This window comes from Ambystoma mexicanum, chromosome 9, assembly GCF_040938575.1.
Source record: "Ambystoma mexicanum isolate Mex_15411 chromosome 9, UKY_AmexF1_1, whole genome shotgun sequence".
NCBI classification, from domain to species: Eukaryota; Metazoa; Chordata; class Amphibia; order Caudata; family Ambystomatidae; genus Ambystoma; species Ambystoma mexicanum.
Window position 1 is genome coordinate 1,391,939,530 of NC_090931.1, and position 12,690 is coordinate 1,391,952,219.

Genomic DNA, 12,690 nt, shown 5'->3' on the forward strand with positions numbered 1-12,690 from the left:
TGTATGAATTGTTATTGAAGTGTGCTTTTATTGTATGGATATATGGATTGTTGTGTGTATTGTTGAGTAGAACAAGTTACTTTATTACCTGGTAACGTTCTTTCGATGGGATGTCACTCCGACGTATTCCACATCTATGAGGGTAATCACCACAGCAGAGCTGCGGTGATTACCGTCATAGATGTGGAATACGTCGGAGGACACAATCCCCTCGAATTGAGTTTTTATAATTTGGTATGTGTCATATTGACAAAATAAATAGAATTTGTATTTTTTACCTAGGTCTACTGGGTCAATGTTTTCAGGATTTACAGTGGGATAAGAGAAGGGCCATTCACTAGATATGAGATACTGGTTGAGAATGATAATTACCTATCTCTTCTCTTTATTTACATAATTTGGTCTGCCTCAGACCAGAGAGATAGACTGACCTTGTTTGGGTTCGTCTGTGCGGTCTTTGTACATTACCTATATTGGGTACACATTTCAGGCATAGGCCATATTTTGACTCTTCATCCCTTATCAATATGGGTTAGGATCAGGAGGAAAGAAAAAACAATTATGTACTAGAAAGCTATTATAGATATTCGCTGAATAGATGATACATTCCTATTCTGTGCAAGTAATTTAAAATCTACCTTTACTAGGACTGGCATTAAAACATTGCCTGGTGGGTGATCGCAAACAAACCTGACCCATCTAGAAATCAAAGACCATTGTGGCAGAGAAAGCTACTTGCAAAGTATGCACCCTTCCGCTATGAAGTCACTATGTATAACACGTATAACTATGTATAACTGTTAGGAACGATTTTCATTTTGAAACCCTACACCCCCCCACTCTTATTTTGACCTGAAACCTGCCTTGACTTTTGGAGTATGTACACTTATTTTACTTTTGTACCCCAGTTGATCTCGTTTGGGGGCAATGGACAGCCCATATGTCTACCAGTGCAAGGGATCCCATTTCACTGTAGCAAACATTACCTTACAGTGAGGTGGCTTTTTCTGAACTTTTCTCACATGCATCTTACATTTCAGATGTATCCAAGATGGTCTGGTGGCCGCAGATGCTTTTCTACAGCATTTCTCGTTCTTAACATGTGAACTTTTATGTTTTACTACATAATGCCACATTTACTAGATAATTGAAATGACTGTGTAACATGTTTTTCACCCTGTCCTTTGGCCATCTTATTCGTTGGCCTTCTCTAATAAGGACATGCTACATATGATAAGATCTTTTCTGGGGAAAAATGAGTTTCCCAAGCAAAGCAGCAGTATGCAGGGGTTGGCGAGATCTTGTCCCAATACACATTCCGGCTCAAGGAGGGCTGTTCCTGAGCAGATGTGGGGCAAGAATCTGTCCAGGAATGGACAGCCGTCGTCAGCTTTTATGGTGCAGAGCCATGCCAGTGATGGGCTGGAGCAGCCCCCAGCTCGAATTTGGGACAAAAGGAGGAGTCCTGCCGCCATTCAAGATTGTTTATAGCCAAGACCCAAAGAATGCCGTTGAAGACTACCAAAATCTTGGCCAAGCCCTGCTTCTCTGCATCAATCTCGATAAGACAGTCGTCGGTGCATCATCCTTTGGGCTGATGCAGGCAAACCGCGCTGGACCCCTGCACAACTAACCTGCTGTTGGAAGCTACAGAAGTGCCCCAAGACCATCCTGTAGATCGACCAGGCATCGCTGGTGCATCAGTCCCCATTCAGAGTTGCAACCTTGAACTCTGCAGGTTAACTTGTGGCCCAAGACCAGTCATATGCAGCTAGCCAAAAGGAAGAGGGCTTTTCCTGGAGAATTCGCTTCTTCATCTCCATGAGTGTGGGAAACTGAACGCCTCTTTCCACCCTCCACCCCCGCCATAGTGTTTGTAAGGGTGTAAAGACCACTGCCAAACTCTCCCTTGTTTGGTCGTGATTGATGGAGTTCTGCTGACAAACATTTCTCCTAATGTGTTGGTATTGCAAGAGTACCCCTAAACTATTTGATGTACCTTATGTTCATGTCCAGTGCTTTGTTTCTAGAACATTTACCAGGAGAAAATGGCTAAAAACCTAGTGAACCTGTAGTGGGCTAGACCTTTGAGGTACTAGTTCTACTGTATGTAAAGGTTCAAACCCTTCACCAATTAGCTTTTTGATCTCAAACTACATATTCAGTTTGCCAAAAACACAAACTCCCTTAAAGCTGGCAGTCTGATGGGGAAGCGAGAACACAGAGGCACAGGACCAACAGTGACCATCAGGGCAAAATAGGGGCAGGGAATTTTCATGGCAATTGTCTGGAATGTAGCATTTGTGTATACTCCAACTCATTGTATTGCAAGACACTCATTGGGGCAGATTTTATATAATGATGACCCAATTTGACAGGTGATCAAATCCTGCTCTGCCTTTAGAGAGCTTTCGATGAAACGTTCACAATTGAAGAAATTATAATCAGACCTATATAGTTATCTTTCTTTTTTGCTGTCCAGTGCACTCTTTACCACACGTCTTTACACTTACAATAATGCAAGTCAGACCTAAAAGAGAAATACGTTAGTTGACACCTATTTCACAGAGGCATCATCTGGATAACAATCTCAAAAAAAGAAAATGCTTCCTTTTGTATTTTCACATCTGGGTTGCTGTTTTAAGGAACAAGAATCACAGCTTACCATTTTAATCAAGTATGATCTGTGTAAAAATCTCACTGAACTCTTAAGATGGATAGCTAAAATCAACCATGGGGGTGGATTTTGGTAGGCCAACCTATTATGCTGAACAGGAAAGGCACTTAAGTCGAGGCAACCCCACTCAAAATTGGACTTAGACATAGGAATGGGGAGGCAGAGGGGGGAATAGTGGTGTAGGCCTACAATGTGTCCACACAAAACACAACCAATACATCCAGTTACACAGGTAAGGACAAAATGTAAAATGATCTATTAGGCCCTAAAAATACACCCCAGGCAAATGAAACCTCTTGGCAAATATTGTCACACATCTACTATGAAACAGCTATTCACCCTTAATACAAGATAACCAGCATTTGATTTATTAACCAGGGTAAGCCAGTTAAGTACTCAGATGCATCAAGTTCAGTAAGTAAACACTGAACCAAAAAATAATTCCCTAACAATTAAGTCCAGCCATAAAATGGCTTGGGGCCTTGTGCCCCAACATCACCAGTTACAAAATTATAATTTTCCGGTAGGTTGGCTATGAGATTGGATGATGCCAGTGGTTATGATCTAAAGTTCAAAAAGTGAAGTAAAGTTCAGGTTACTCATTCCCCACACACTAGGAAAGGCCTAGCAGAGGGAGGTTTGACCAGGTCCCTACCAACCCAAGTCAGGAACAAGTGAGATAGGGACAGAACTTTACACCCATGTAATCCTATAGAGGTGGCCAGGGAGTGGAGGGGGGCTGCAGGTATGTTAACTCACCCCCAGATTATTTTCTCCAGAGATCACTGCTGAGGATCTGGATTCTGCTGGGGACACAATGTTCTGTGCATGGTCCAGCTGAAGGAGGCCCAGAAGTCACAGGTGCAGAGGTCACTTTCGGACCCAGGATTTAGTTGTCAGTCAGTCGCGGTGCTGCCAGCTGAACACATTGACAAACAAAAGATTAAGTCTTCTGCAGAGCAGGCGATCCCAGGACAACTCCAGAGAGTGAGGAATGCTGATTGCAACAGGAGTCACCATGGTCAGGTGGCGACATGCAATCCTCTGTTGATGCAAGAAGGCAGAAAATGCAGGTGCAGGTGTCTTTTAATGCAAGCTGAAGGTCCTCCCAGTTTGAAGGATGCACTTGCAATGGTGATGGCTGGAGTGAGTAAGCCAAGGAGATAGCTGGTCAGTCCACCGTTGTCCAGGGACAATTCTGAAATCTCAGAGGCATTGCCCTTCAAGCAGGGGGTTGAGATTGGTTGTTCTCGCTGCTTCAGGGGTCGAAGCACAGCCAATGGTCTTCTTGACATCAGGCAGAAGAGCAGGGCTTCACTGGAGTTGGTGCTGGCCAGCTGCAGTAGTCTTCTCAGGTGGTCAGCGGGCTGCACATCTTCATAGGGTTCTTGGCTCCAATGATGATCTGTTGAATGGTTGCAAGGGTCCTAGTTTGATCCAAAATGTAGACTGGAAGCTCACCCAGGTACACCAATGGTAAGGATCTCAAGGAATGTAGTTTTATACTAAATGAAGGAAAGCAAAGCAATTATTACTTGAGGAATTCAAATCTATACATGGAAGAGACCCATAAGCTATAATTTGTAAAACGAAGAATAGCAAGGTACTTCTCATTAGGAAGAGTGCAGAGCATATGAAACACTTGTGTATAGGCGCGTTACAAATGCCATATATCATATCACTCTGGGAATCACTTAATGAGGCAATTAGAAAGAACAAGCCCAGAGGCTACTGGAATATAATTACGATAGATACTGAACCAGACAATTGATATTTGCCGACTAATATCACCAGTCAGAAGTGGCTTGAACACTTTCAGTCGATGTACTCCTCCAGTGGAGTCAATGAAATGGGTAAAGAAATTGTCGGTCCCAGTTTAATATACCAGACTAAAGAAATATTTTGCATCCACCGCAACCGCTTAATATTTACAACGTCCCAGGTACAGGGAGCCTTATTGACACAACATCATATAATATACTGGCAGATCTATTGAACAATGATTTGTACTTCTGGACACTCAAGAAATTCTTCAATCAGATTAATATCACGTATAGGATCTTAATAGCTTGAGGGGTACTATAATTATGGTAATCTATAAAAAGGATGACAAAGGTCCCAATGAACTACAGTATCACTAATAGATTCCCAGGCAAAAATATATGCAAAGATTATTCTTTTTCGACTAGAAGAATGGGTCAACAAATAAAATATTACAACCGAGGGCCAGGCTGGGTTTCGAAAAGGAATCTCAACTACTGACCAGTTCTTTCTATTATACTTGATCTTACACAAATTTGCCAAGTTAAAATAGCAATCAATGTACCTATCTTTTATTGACCTCCAGACAGCATTTAATAATACCCCCCACGCCCTCTTCTTTTGCAGACCCTTTTTTATTTCCAGATCCCGTAAAATTTACTTCATGCAGTCCAATCGCTATATAGCAACAACTATACCATGTTCCGATGGGGCACAAATGGAGAATGCACGGAACCAGTCAATATTAACAAAGGCATCAGACAAGGTAGTGTTCTGGTGCTTGTTTCTATTACATATTAATGGCCTAGCCAATTCCATTAACTACTCAAAGGGCCGCTTAATAGGTGGAAATAAATGGGGCCGGTTATTTGCAGACGATGCAATCCTCATCTCAAAGACACAAGTGGAGCTGCAACATCGACTAACTCTTCAGGGACAAATGTAAGGAAAAGGGACTCTATAAACACTTTAAAAACTAAAGTCATGATATGTCTAATGAATCATTTTGCACGACTGATATCTACATTTATGCAAAAAAAAAAAATTGTAATTGATACATTTGAATATCTTGGAGCATGTATAAGCTCGTCATCGCAAACGGAAAAGAGCAATCTAATCCTAGAAAAAAGAGGTGGCCCCGTTGTATGTTTTTCTGCATACTTTGGGGGTAAAACTATAACGCACTTTGAAAGTCTATAAAGCACAAGCGATCCCGGCTGTAACATTTGGAGGGGAAATGTGAGCGTATACTACCTGCACCAAGATACAGGTGAGAGAACAAAATCCTCAAGTATCAAATGGGCTTACCAAATACAGCCCCCCCTCCCCCCAAGGCCCCTTCTTCTAGAATTGTGTATGACTGAGATAAAATACAATATCCCTCCTTCTCTAATGGTTAAGAATATGGATTGAACAGTTTTGAATTGTCTACATATAGATAGCCTTTAGGCGAGGTCTTGCAGATGCAAGTAGGAAAGACGTTGCCATGGCTTAAATATATTAAGAAAATTCTATGCAATCTGGGGGTCCTGACCTACTTGGACAATCCCATTAAGTTTAGTGTATCACTGAAATCAACCCAAATTTAATATCTCAATGATTGGGCCTTGAAGGAAAGGCTGTATTCACGCTGCTCACACTTGCCTACCTTCAAAGCATATACTATCAAAACAATATCTAGGCTTCGAGAATTAGCTTACATTTCCATGCATTAAGATCAGAAAAATATGTTTTGCCATATTGTGTCCAGGCATTCTGGATGTTGCAAATTTTACAAAACATTGGGGTATTGGGTTTACATCGGAATACCTTATTTCAAGATTTATGATGAAGATGAATGCCACTATGTTATGTCCACATACAATAGCAGTAGACTCAGATGGCTTAAACATGTATTGAATTTGTGTGTAACTAGAACCAGGAGAGAAGTTATTGGGGTCACTCAAGTCTAATGGCACCTAAGCTGTGTTCAATGCTGTTAAATCCCTTTCACTAGAAAAGTTGTAACAAAAGAAAAAGCAGAGATTTCACTCATTCCAGAGTTTGTGAAAATGAATAATTAATTGATTATACAACTTATTATCCCCTTATGAATAGATATTTTGGTATTTTATATTTTGTTTTTATACTAAGGTCTGTATGTATTTTTGGCACAAGAATTTAACTGCAAGGAACTACTACTCAATTTTAACACTTTATGTAATGCGTTTATAGCATAAGACAACTAAAGATACAATTGATTTATAAGGATTGTTACCAGTCAAACTGATAGTTGCTATCCAATCATGAATAGCCACTGACCACAACATCTGCCCAGCAACAGACATTCGAGCAACAAGATGTGGACTGGGTCCAGACAGCCCCTGCCCTCGATTCCAAGGTCACACACAGGCCACCACAGCATCTTTCCCTGGGAAAGGAAATTACATATAAGGTCATTCTTGCCCTTAAAGGGCCGGAAGGCCATAGAACAATATGGCTAAGTACAGGTGAAAATCTCATGGCACAGCCATCTTAGAGTGCCAGCCACTCTTAGTATTCACTTGCGGCAATTGAAAAATGTGCAAGAGAAAAAAAGATAAAAACAGTAGGAAAATATCCACTGTCACCGGCCCATCCTTGATGCATTGCATTTGTAATCCAAAAGGTACAAAAGAAAAAGATATAAAGAAACAAAGTTTGCTAATCACACTTCACTTTAGGCTGATGTGTGCAATTGTAAAACTACATTAAATCCATAAATAGTCTCAGCACGGACAGTCTTATGGAATGATCAGTTACACATAAAAATTAGCACAAAGTAAGTAAAGCAAAAAGTAGCCCAAAAAGTCAGGGCAGTAGTCCAAAAGAAAGCGAAAAGAAAAGGTGGCCAATATGAGGAAAGCCACAAAAAGAAAATTGTTCCCAACATGAACAATGAGCCATACACTAGTACCCAAAAGGTAGATCATGGTCTGCCTGCTGAATTCTTATTGGCACCCTGGAGGCATGTTTCTGCCAGTTAGGTTGCTCCGTTTTGCCACCTGCATTCCGAGCCATTGCAGTGGCACTAAGTGCCTCATGCTGCCTGGCTATGCCCACTTACCTGCCGCCACATGCCTCTCGTTCCTTCCGACTCCAATCTGCTCCTCACTTGCTTCGCTTAAAACTCCCCAAAACTGCCTCCTCCCTCTGTGTGCCCATGTCAAGGAAGGGTTCTACACACAATATTCCAAACACACGGCTTGCATACGCCTTATACTTTTTTCTCCTTTTAAAAAACAAAATGCACAACCTTTTTGGTTGTGCATTTATTGTCTCTGTTCCCCCTCTTACCGAGATCTCCTCTTTCACTTAATACAATTTTATGAAATTGTCAAACATATTGCTAAGAATTTATTTTGCTAATTTTTTTTTTAAGCCGCTTAGTGATTTACAAAATGAATAATACATCAAAATACCCATTTTGTAAAGTGCCACCCTGACTGGACATCAACACAAGGGGAACTGACGCTTCACTAACCACAAGTTACACTTATTTCCAAAGACATCACACGGCTACATTCTTTGCATGTTTCCATTTTAGAAATACCTGCAATTAAATAGTGTTGCACAGAAATGTTCTACTGTATGCAAGAACACAGCAAAACGCAGCATCTGTCCCTCTCCGCCCACTGCTCCTCAAACTCCCTTTACAAGAGAAAATGCACTTTGTGTGTAATGTCTCACCATCAGTGTAGTCTTGGTGATGATATGGAATATGATATCTGCGAGGATAAGTCCCACCTTTTCCGAATTTCTCAAAGACAGGACTATCGAAGTCTAGTAGGAATAAGGAAACGGTTTTAGTGAATACCTGAAAACATTACTGCAAAACATAACTTCCACAAATGAAATTCGAAATGATAAACTAATAGGATTAACAGACAGAAACATGCAGCATTAATGATCCAGCGTAATGCCCTCTACGCACAACATTTCCATGTTAACGACCAGGGAAAGGGATTTTCTTCTGAAGCTAATCAAAGCGGATTGGCGATCTGGAAAAATATAAATGGGCTAGGTTTAAAGATTTTTTTTTCACTTTATTTAATAAACAGACATACTGTACAGTGCATTTCCACGTAGCATACATCTGATGATAGAGTGTTTCAAACAAAAGGGCAGCAGGATAACTATTAACATTGCTTTTACGGGTGCGGGGAAATCACATGAGAGTCAGCCCGATACTCCCCTTTGAACCACAATGCTCTTTAGGTGGTCTCAACTTCATGTCCTGTCTGAGACAAGCAATTTAGTAGAGGGTTCCAAATGTCTTTGGGCCTACAGCCCGAAAGTATCGTGGCAACCTAACTCTACTCTCTCTCATTGGCGTATAAAAGTCTCTAAGCCATTCTGTGCTCGTAGGAGACAGTTTCGATTTCCAGTATCTCAAAATGCATTTTTACACTACTTCACAGGCAATATTTAAGAGTCTACGGACAGTTAATATCTTTCCAACATCCCTAAGCAGGCATTTGAGAGGAGACAACACAGAGGGGAATATCTATTATCTCATTCAGCAGTTCCGTTACGTCCTTCCAAAATTGCATAATCAGTGGGCAATCCTAAAACACGTGAAACGAGCCTGCCAGAGCCTTCCTGCATTCTACACATGCATCACTGATATCAGGAGACAATTTAGCAAGCTCGGCAGGAGTATACTATAGCTAGTTTAGTACCTTGAACTGTATTAACCCAAATCTCATGTACATTGCAATCTCATAGTTAAGACATTCCTGCAGTTTATCCTTCCATTTCAGGGATGTTAAGACTCCCCTTAGTTGCAGGAACACCCCTATGGGTTTAAGTTGTAGGCCCGTTTCCATTTCTTGGAGAGATCTGCATCTGTCGGCTTTTACCATCTGCCCCACCCTTTCCAGACCTGCTTCATACCATTATTGCCACATGTGATGGCTCTGCCTGAAAGTTAGATATTTTGGAAAGAGGTACTGGCATGGATGAAAAAGGTGGATGGGGTTACACGCGAGTGTGATCCAAGGCTGGTGCTCTTTGGTCTGGAAGAATGGGAAGTCCGGTGGTCGTGAATCCCCCATATGCCACACTTATTATTATTAGCGGCCAGGGCCTGCATTACAATAAATTGGAAATCGCAGACCCTCCCGACTGACAGTCTGGGCCCGTAAAGCCAGAGAACTTTACGAGATGGAGAAGATCACGGGAGCACTTCCTGAGATCTCTCCAAGCAGAGAAATGGAATGGGTACCCTTCGACATCTATAAATAATTGGTGAAGACGCCAGGGGCAAGGCGCCCCGCGGGAATGCATGAAACCTGAACTATACGAACATTAACCGCGACTCGTCTCAGAGGGGTAAAGGGAGGGAATTGGTTAACGTTTGAACGAAAGTTTTTAAAAAAAGACATTCCTGCCACTGAATATCCTGCAAATCCTTACCAAGGTCTCACTCCAACTTCAAGCATGCAGTATTGTTGGAGATTTGGCTAGTCTGGACCAATTTATAAAGCGGAGAAACCGTCTGGCTCACCACCCGCCACTATAGCCTCTATACTAGCGTGCATTTCTGGTTCTTGTGGAAACGATGGCCATATGCGGCTGACCGCCACCCTCATACGATAGTATTGTAATATTTTAATAGGTCTGTACATTCTGCTAGGGACACAAACCTTCCTTCAGGGAACAGGTCGCCCAGAACCAACTGTCCCCGAGCGTCACAGGGTGTGTGCACATCAAAATCATATGATGGGAATACCATGACATTTCCATAAAGGAACTGTGCCGTTATATGGGGCTGACAGGCCCAACCTTCAGAATATTTTTCTAACATTGAGAAACTTTGAGATATCATAGGCCTGTACCTTCGCGACCAAATTGGGGTTACTTGGTGATTATTAGCCTTTTTGGGGTTTTTGTCTTTTGTGGTTGGTTCTTTGTCGCATGAGTGTAGGTCACTACAGAGACACTGAGTTCCTCTACTCCGTTTGTAAACTGTAGGAAAAGTTGCAACTGTGCCTTCACTTATTTGCGCCAAGATAAATTACTGGTGTATTTCCTTTTGCTATGAATGACAAATCCAAAAGTTCTGTTGTATTTGATAAAGTTTTTTATTTTGAATTTTCAGCCCCTCTTGGATGACACACGTTTCGGCGTACAACCTGCGCCTTTTTCAAATCCGGGCTAGTTTCATTAATCAACACAATGAAAAAAATATAAAAACACAACATTCAGAAACTTTTAAATGAAAACCATGTCAATTTCAAAAACAAAAAAGAAAACAAAAATCTTGTCAGTGTTTAGTCCCATACCATATATTATTCAAAAACCACATTACACCTCGTGCATTCTAAGGAACCAGACTTTTATAAAAATAGATATGTGCGCCATTGTAACGGAACAAAGGTGGAAGGGAGGGAGGTTAGGAAACTCCTGCTAATTGTATTTCATCTTATTCAAAGTGCTGTTTATGGTATCATTGCCGTCACTAAATATGATTGCCTACTTTATTACTGCCAGTGGGTTACATGTAAATCATCTCTTACCCTTTAATGTGTCATTACGGTTCACACAAAGAATAATGTTCTTGTTGTAAATGAAGCACTTTTAGTCTTGGGCTCAATCCCACCTGTGCAAACAAGCAAGTGTAAAAGTCAAATTACTTGTTTAAATTTTGCAGCATGTAGCGTGCATACTACTATAACACATGATATATGCAATTATAAACAGCAATTGTTCACAGTTGCTGGCTTCTGTTTAACCAGGCGCGGTACTGCCTGGGTGCTGACATAATTTTAGAAAGCATAATGTTGGTAAACACATGCTAAAAAACGTTATATTTGGGACTAAGTCCCATCATTTGCAAGTGCATTTCAGTTTACTGATAAGAGGTTCTGTTCAGCACAATATAAAGCGTGTAAATATGTTGAAAGGTGGGCTTCCCTCCCATTCCCAGGGCTTACCTGAAAATTCTGATGCTCGCGCTACAAGCGTCGGGTTTCCTCTCACTTGGGGCTTTCTGGTTGTTATTAAAACCCCTAGGGATCTAAGTCCTTCACTTGCCTTTGTTTTGGAAACGTGGCAGCCATGTTTAGGGATGAATTAACATGTTCCTCTGTATGTTAGGGTAGTATTGCCCCTTTCCAATCCTAGTCATAAATCACCAGTCGATTTTAGTTGGTAGAAAGACTATTAAAATTTCAATGTGAGTAAATGTTTGCCATCATAGGTAATTGCTAAACCCAAATATTGCTAAAATATTGTGCAGTTAGCAAAACGTTTTTTATAAAAGTAAATTTCGAGTGCAATGCCTCAAAAGTAAGTAGTTGTCACTGTTTGTAACAGAGTATGAAGGATTGTGGTTAGGGTAGTCATTTCACCTTTTATTTCTATTTTAGAAAAATCCTCACCTGAATATATCCTAGTTCTGAAAAGACTAGAGGGCACTTAGAGAATAGGTTCTGAAAAAAGGGGGGGGGGAGGGTTATAGTTAGTGTAGTTTTAGCATCCTATTGCTCTGCCTGTGTTGGTATTGGTAGTCCATATCACCTGATTACCAAGGTGTGAGGGTTAATGTAGTCCTTATGCCAGATTTTTTTTGATTTTTTTTAAAGTTTATTTATTTTGGGAATTTCTATTTCGCACATGAATTTCGTCGTTATGGGCTTGTGTTATTCCTCTTTCTAGTTAGATATTCTGGTCTGATCTTATCCGGCACCACATTGGCCTACTCGTGCCAGTAGTGGTGATCCGTATCTCTGATGAATGGTGTTTATGTTCATTGAAAAGGTACAGTAGACACATTATGCATTCTCACTCATAGTGTAAGTGAGGATTGAAACATGTGACATTTATATCATAGGAAGTGAACCATCTCATTGTCCGAGTTCAGACCTTGTTCAACAGTTTTGAAATGACAGATCAGTCTGGCTGGCTTCTTCCTGCCGCAGACGTAATTCTTGGTCACCTCCACGTTTCCCCATTTTGATCTTCTTGAGGCCCACAAATTTGATGTCCTTTTTATTATGTAACTGATGGTGGTGTTGCCAGTGATGTGACAGTGGAAGGTTCTTGTCTTGGCTGCCAATTGTTGAAATGTGCTCTCTAATTCTTGTTCTTAATTCTCGAATGGTACTTCCAATGTAAACCAGATTGCAAACACATATTATAGCATAGATAATGTATTTTGATCTACAGTTTATATGTTCTTTAATCCGAGTTTTCACTCCTTTCTTGTCTGTGAACATATCTGTGTTTGG

At 40.9% G+C, this 12,690-nt stretch overlaps 1 protein-coding gene across 1 annotated transcript in view; it reads right to left on the reverse strand.

The window, feature by feature from the left end:
- The window catches only part of MAP3K2 (mitogen-activated protein kinase kinase kinase 2), a 1,280,649-nt gene that overhangs the window by 491,851 nt on the left and 776,108 nt on the right, over positions 1 to 12,690 (reverse strand). Inside the window, exon 11 of the mRNA XM_069616795.1 lies at positions 8,147 to 8,239. Coding sequence (XP_069472896.1) covers positions 8,147 to 8,239 — 93 coding nt within the window. The remainder of the gene's footprint in view (positions 1 to 8,146; positions 8,240 to 12,690) is intronic.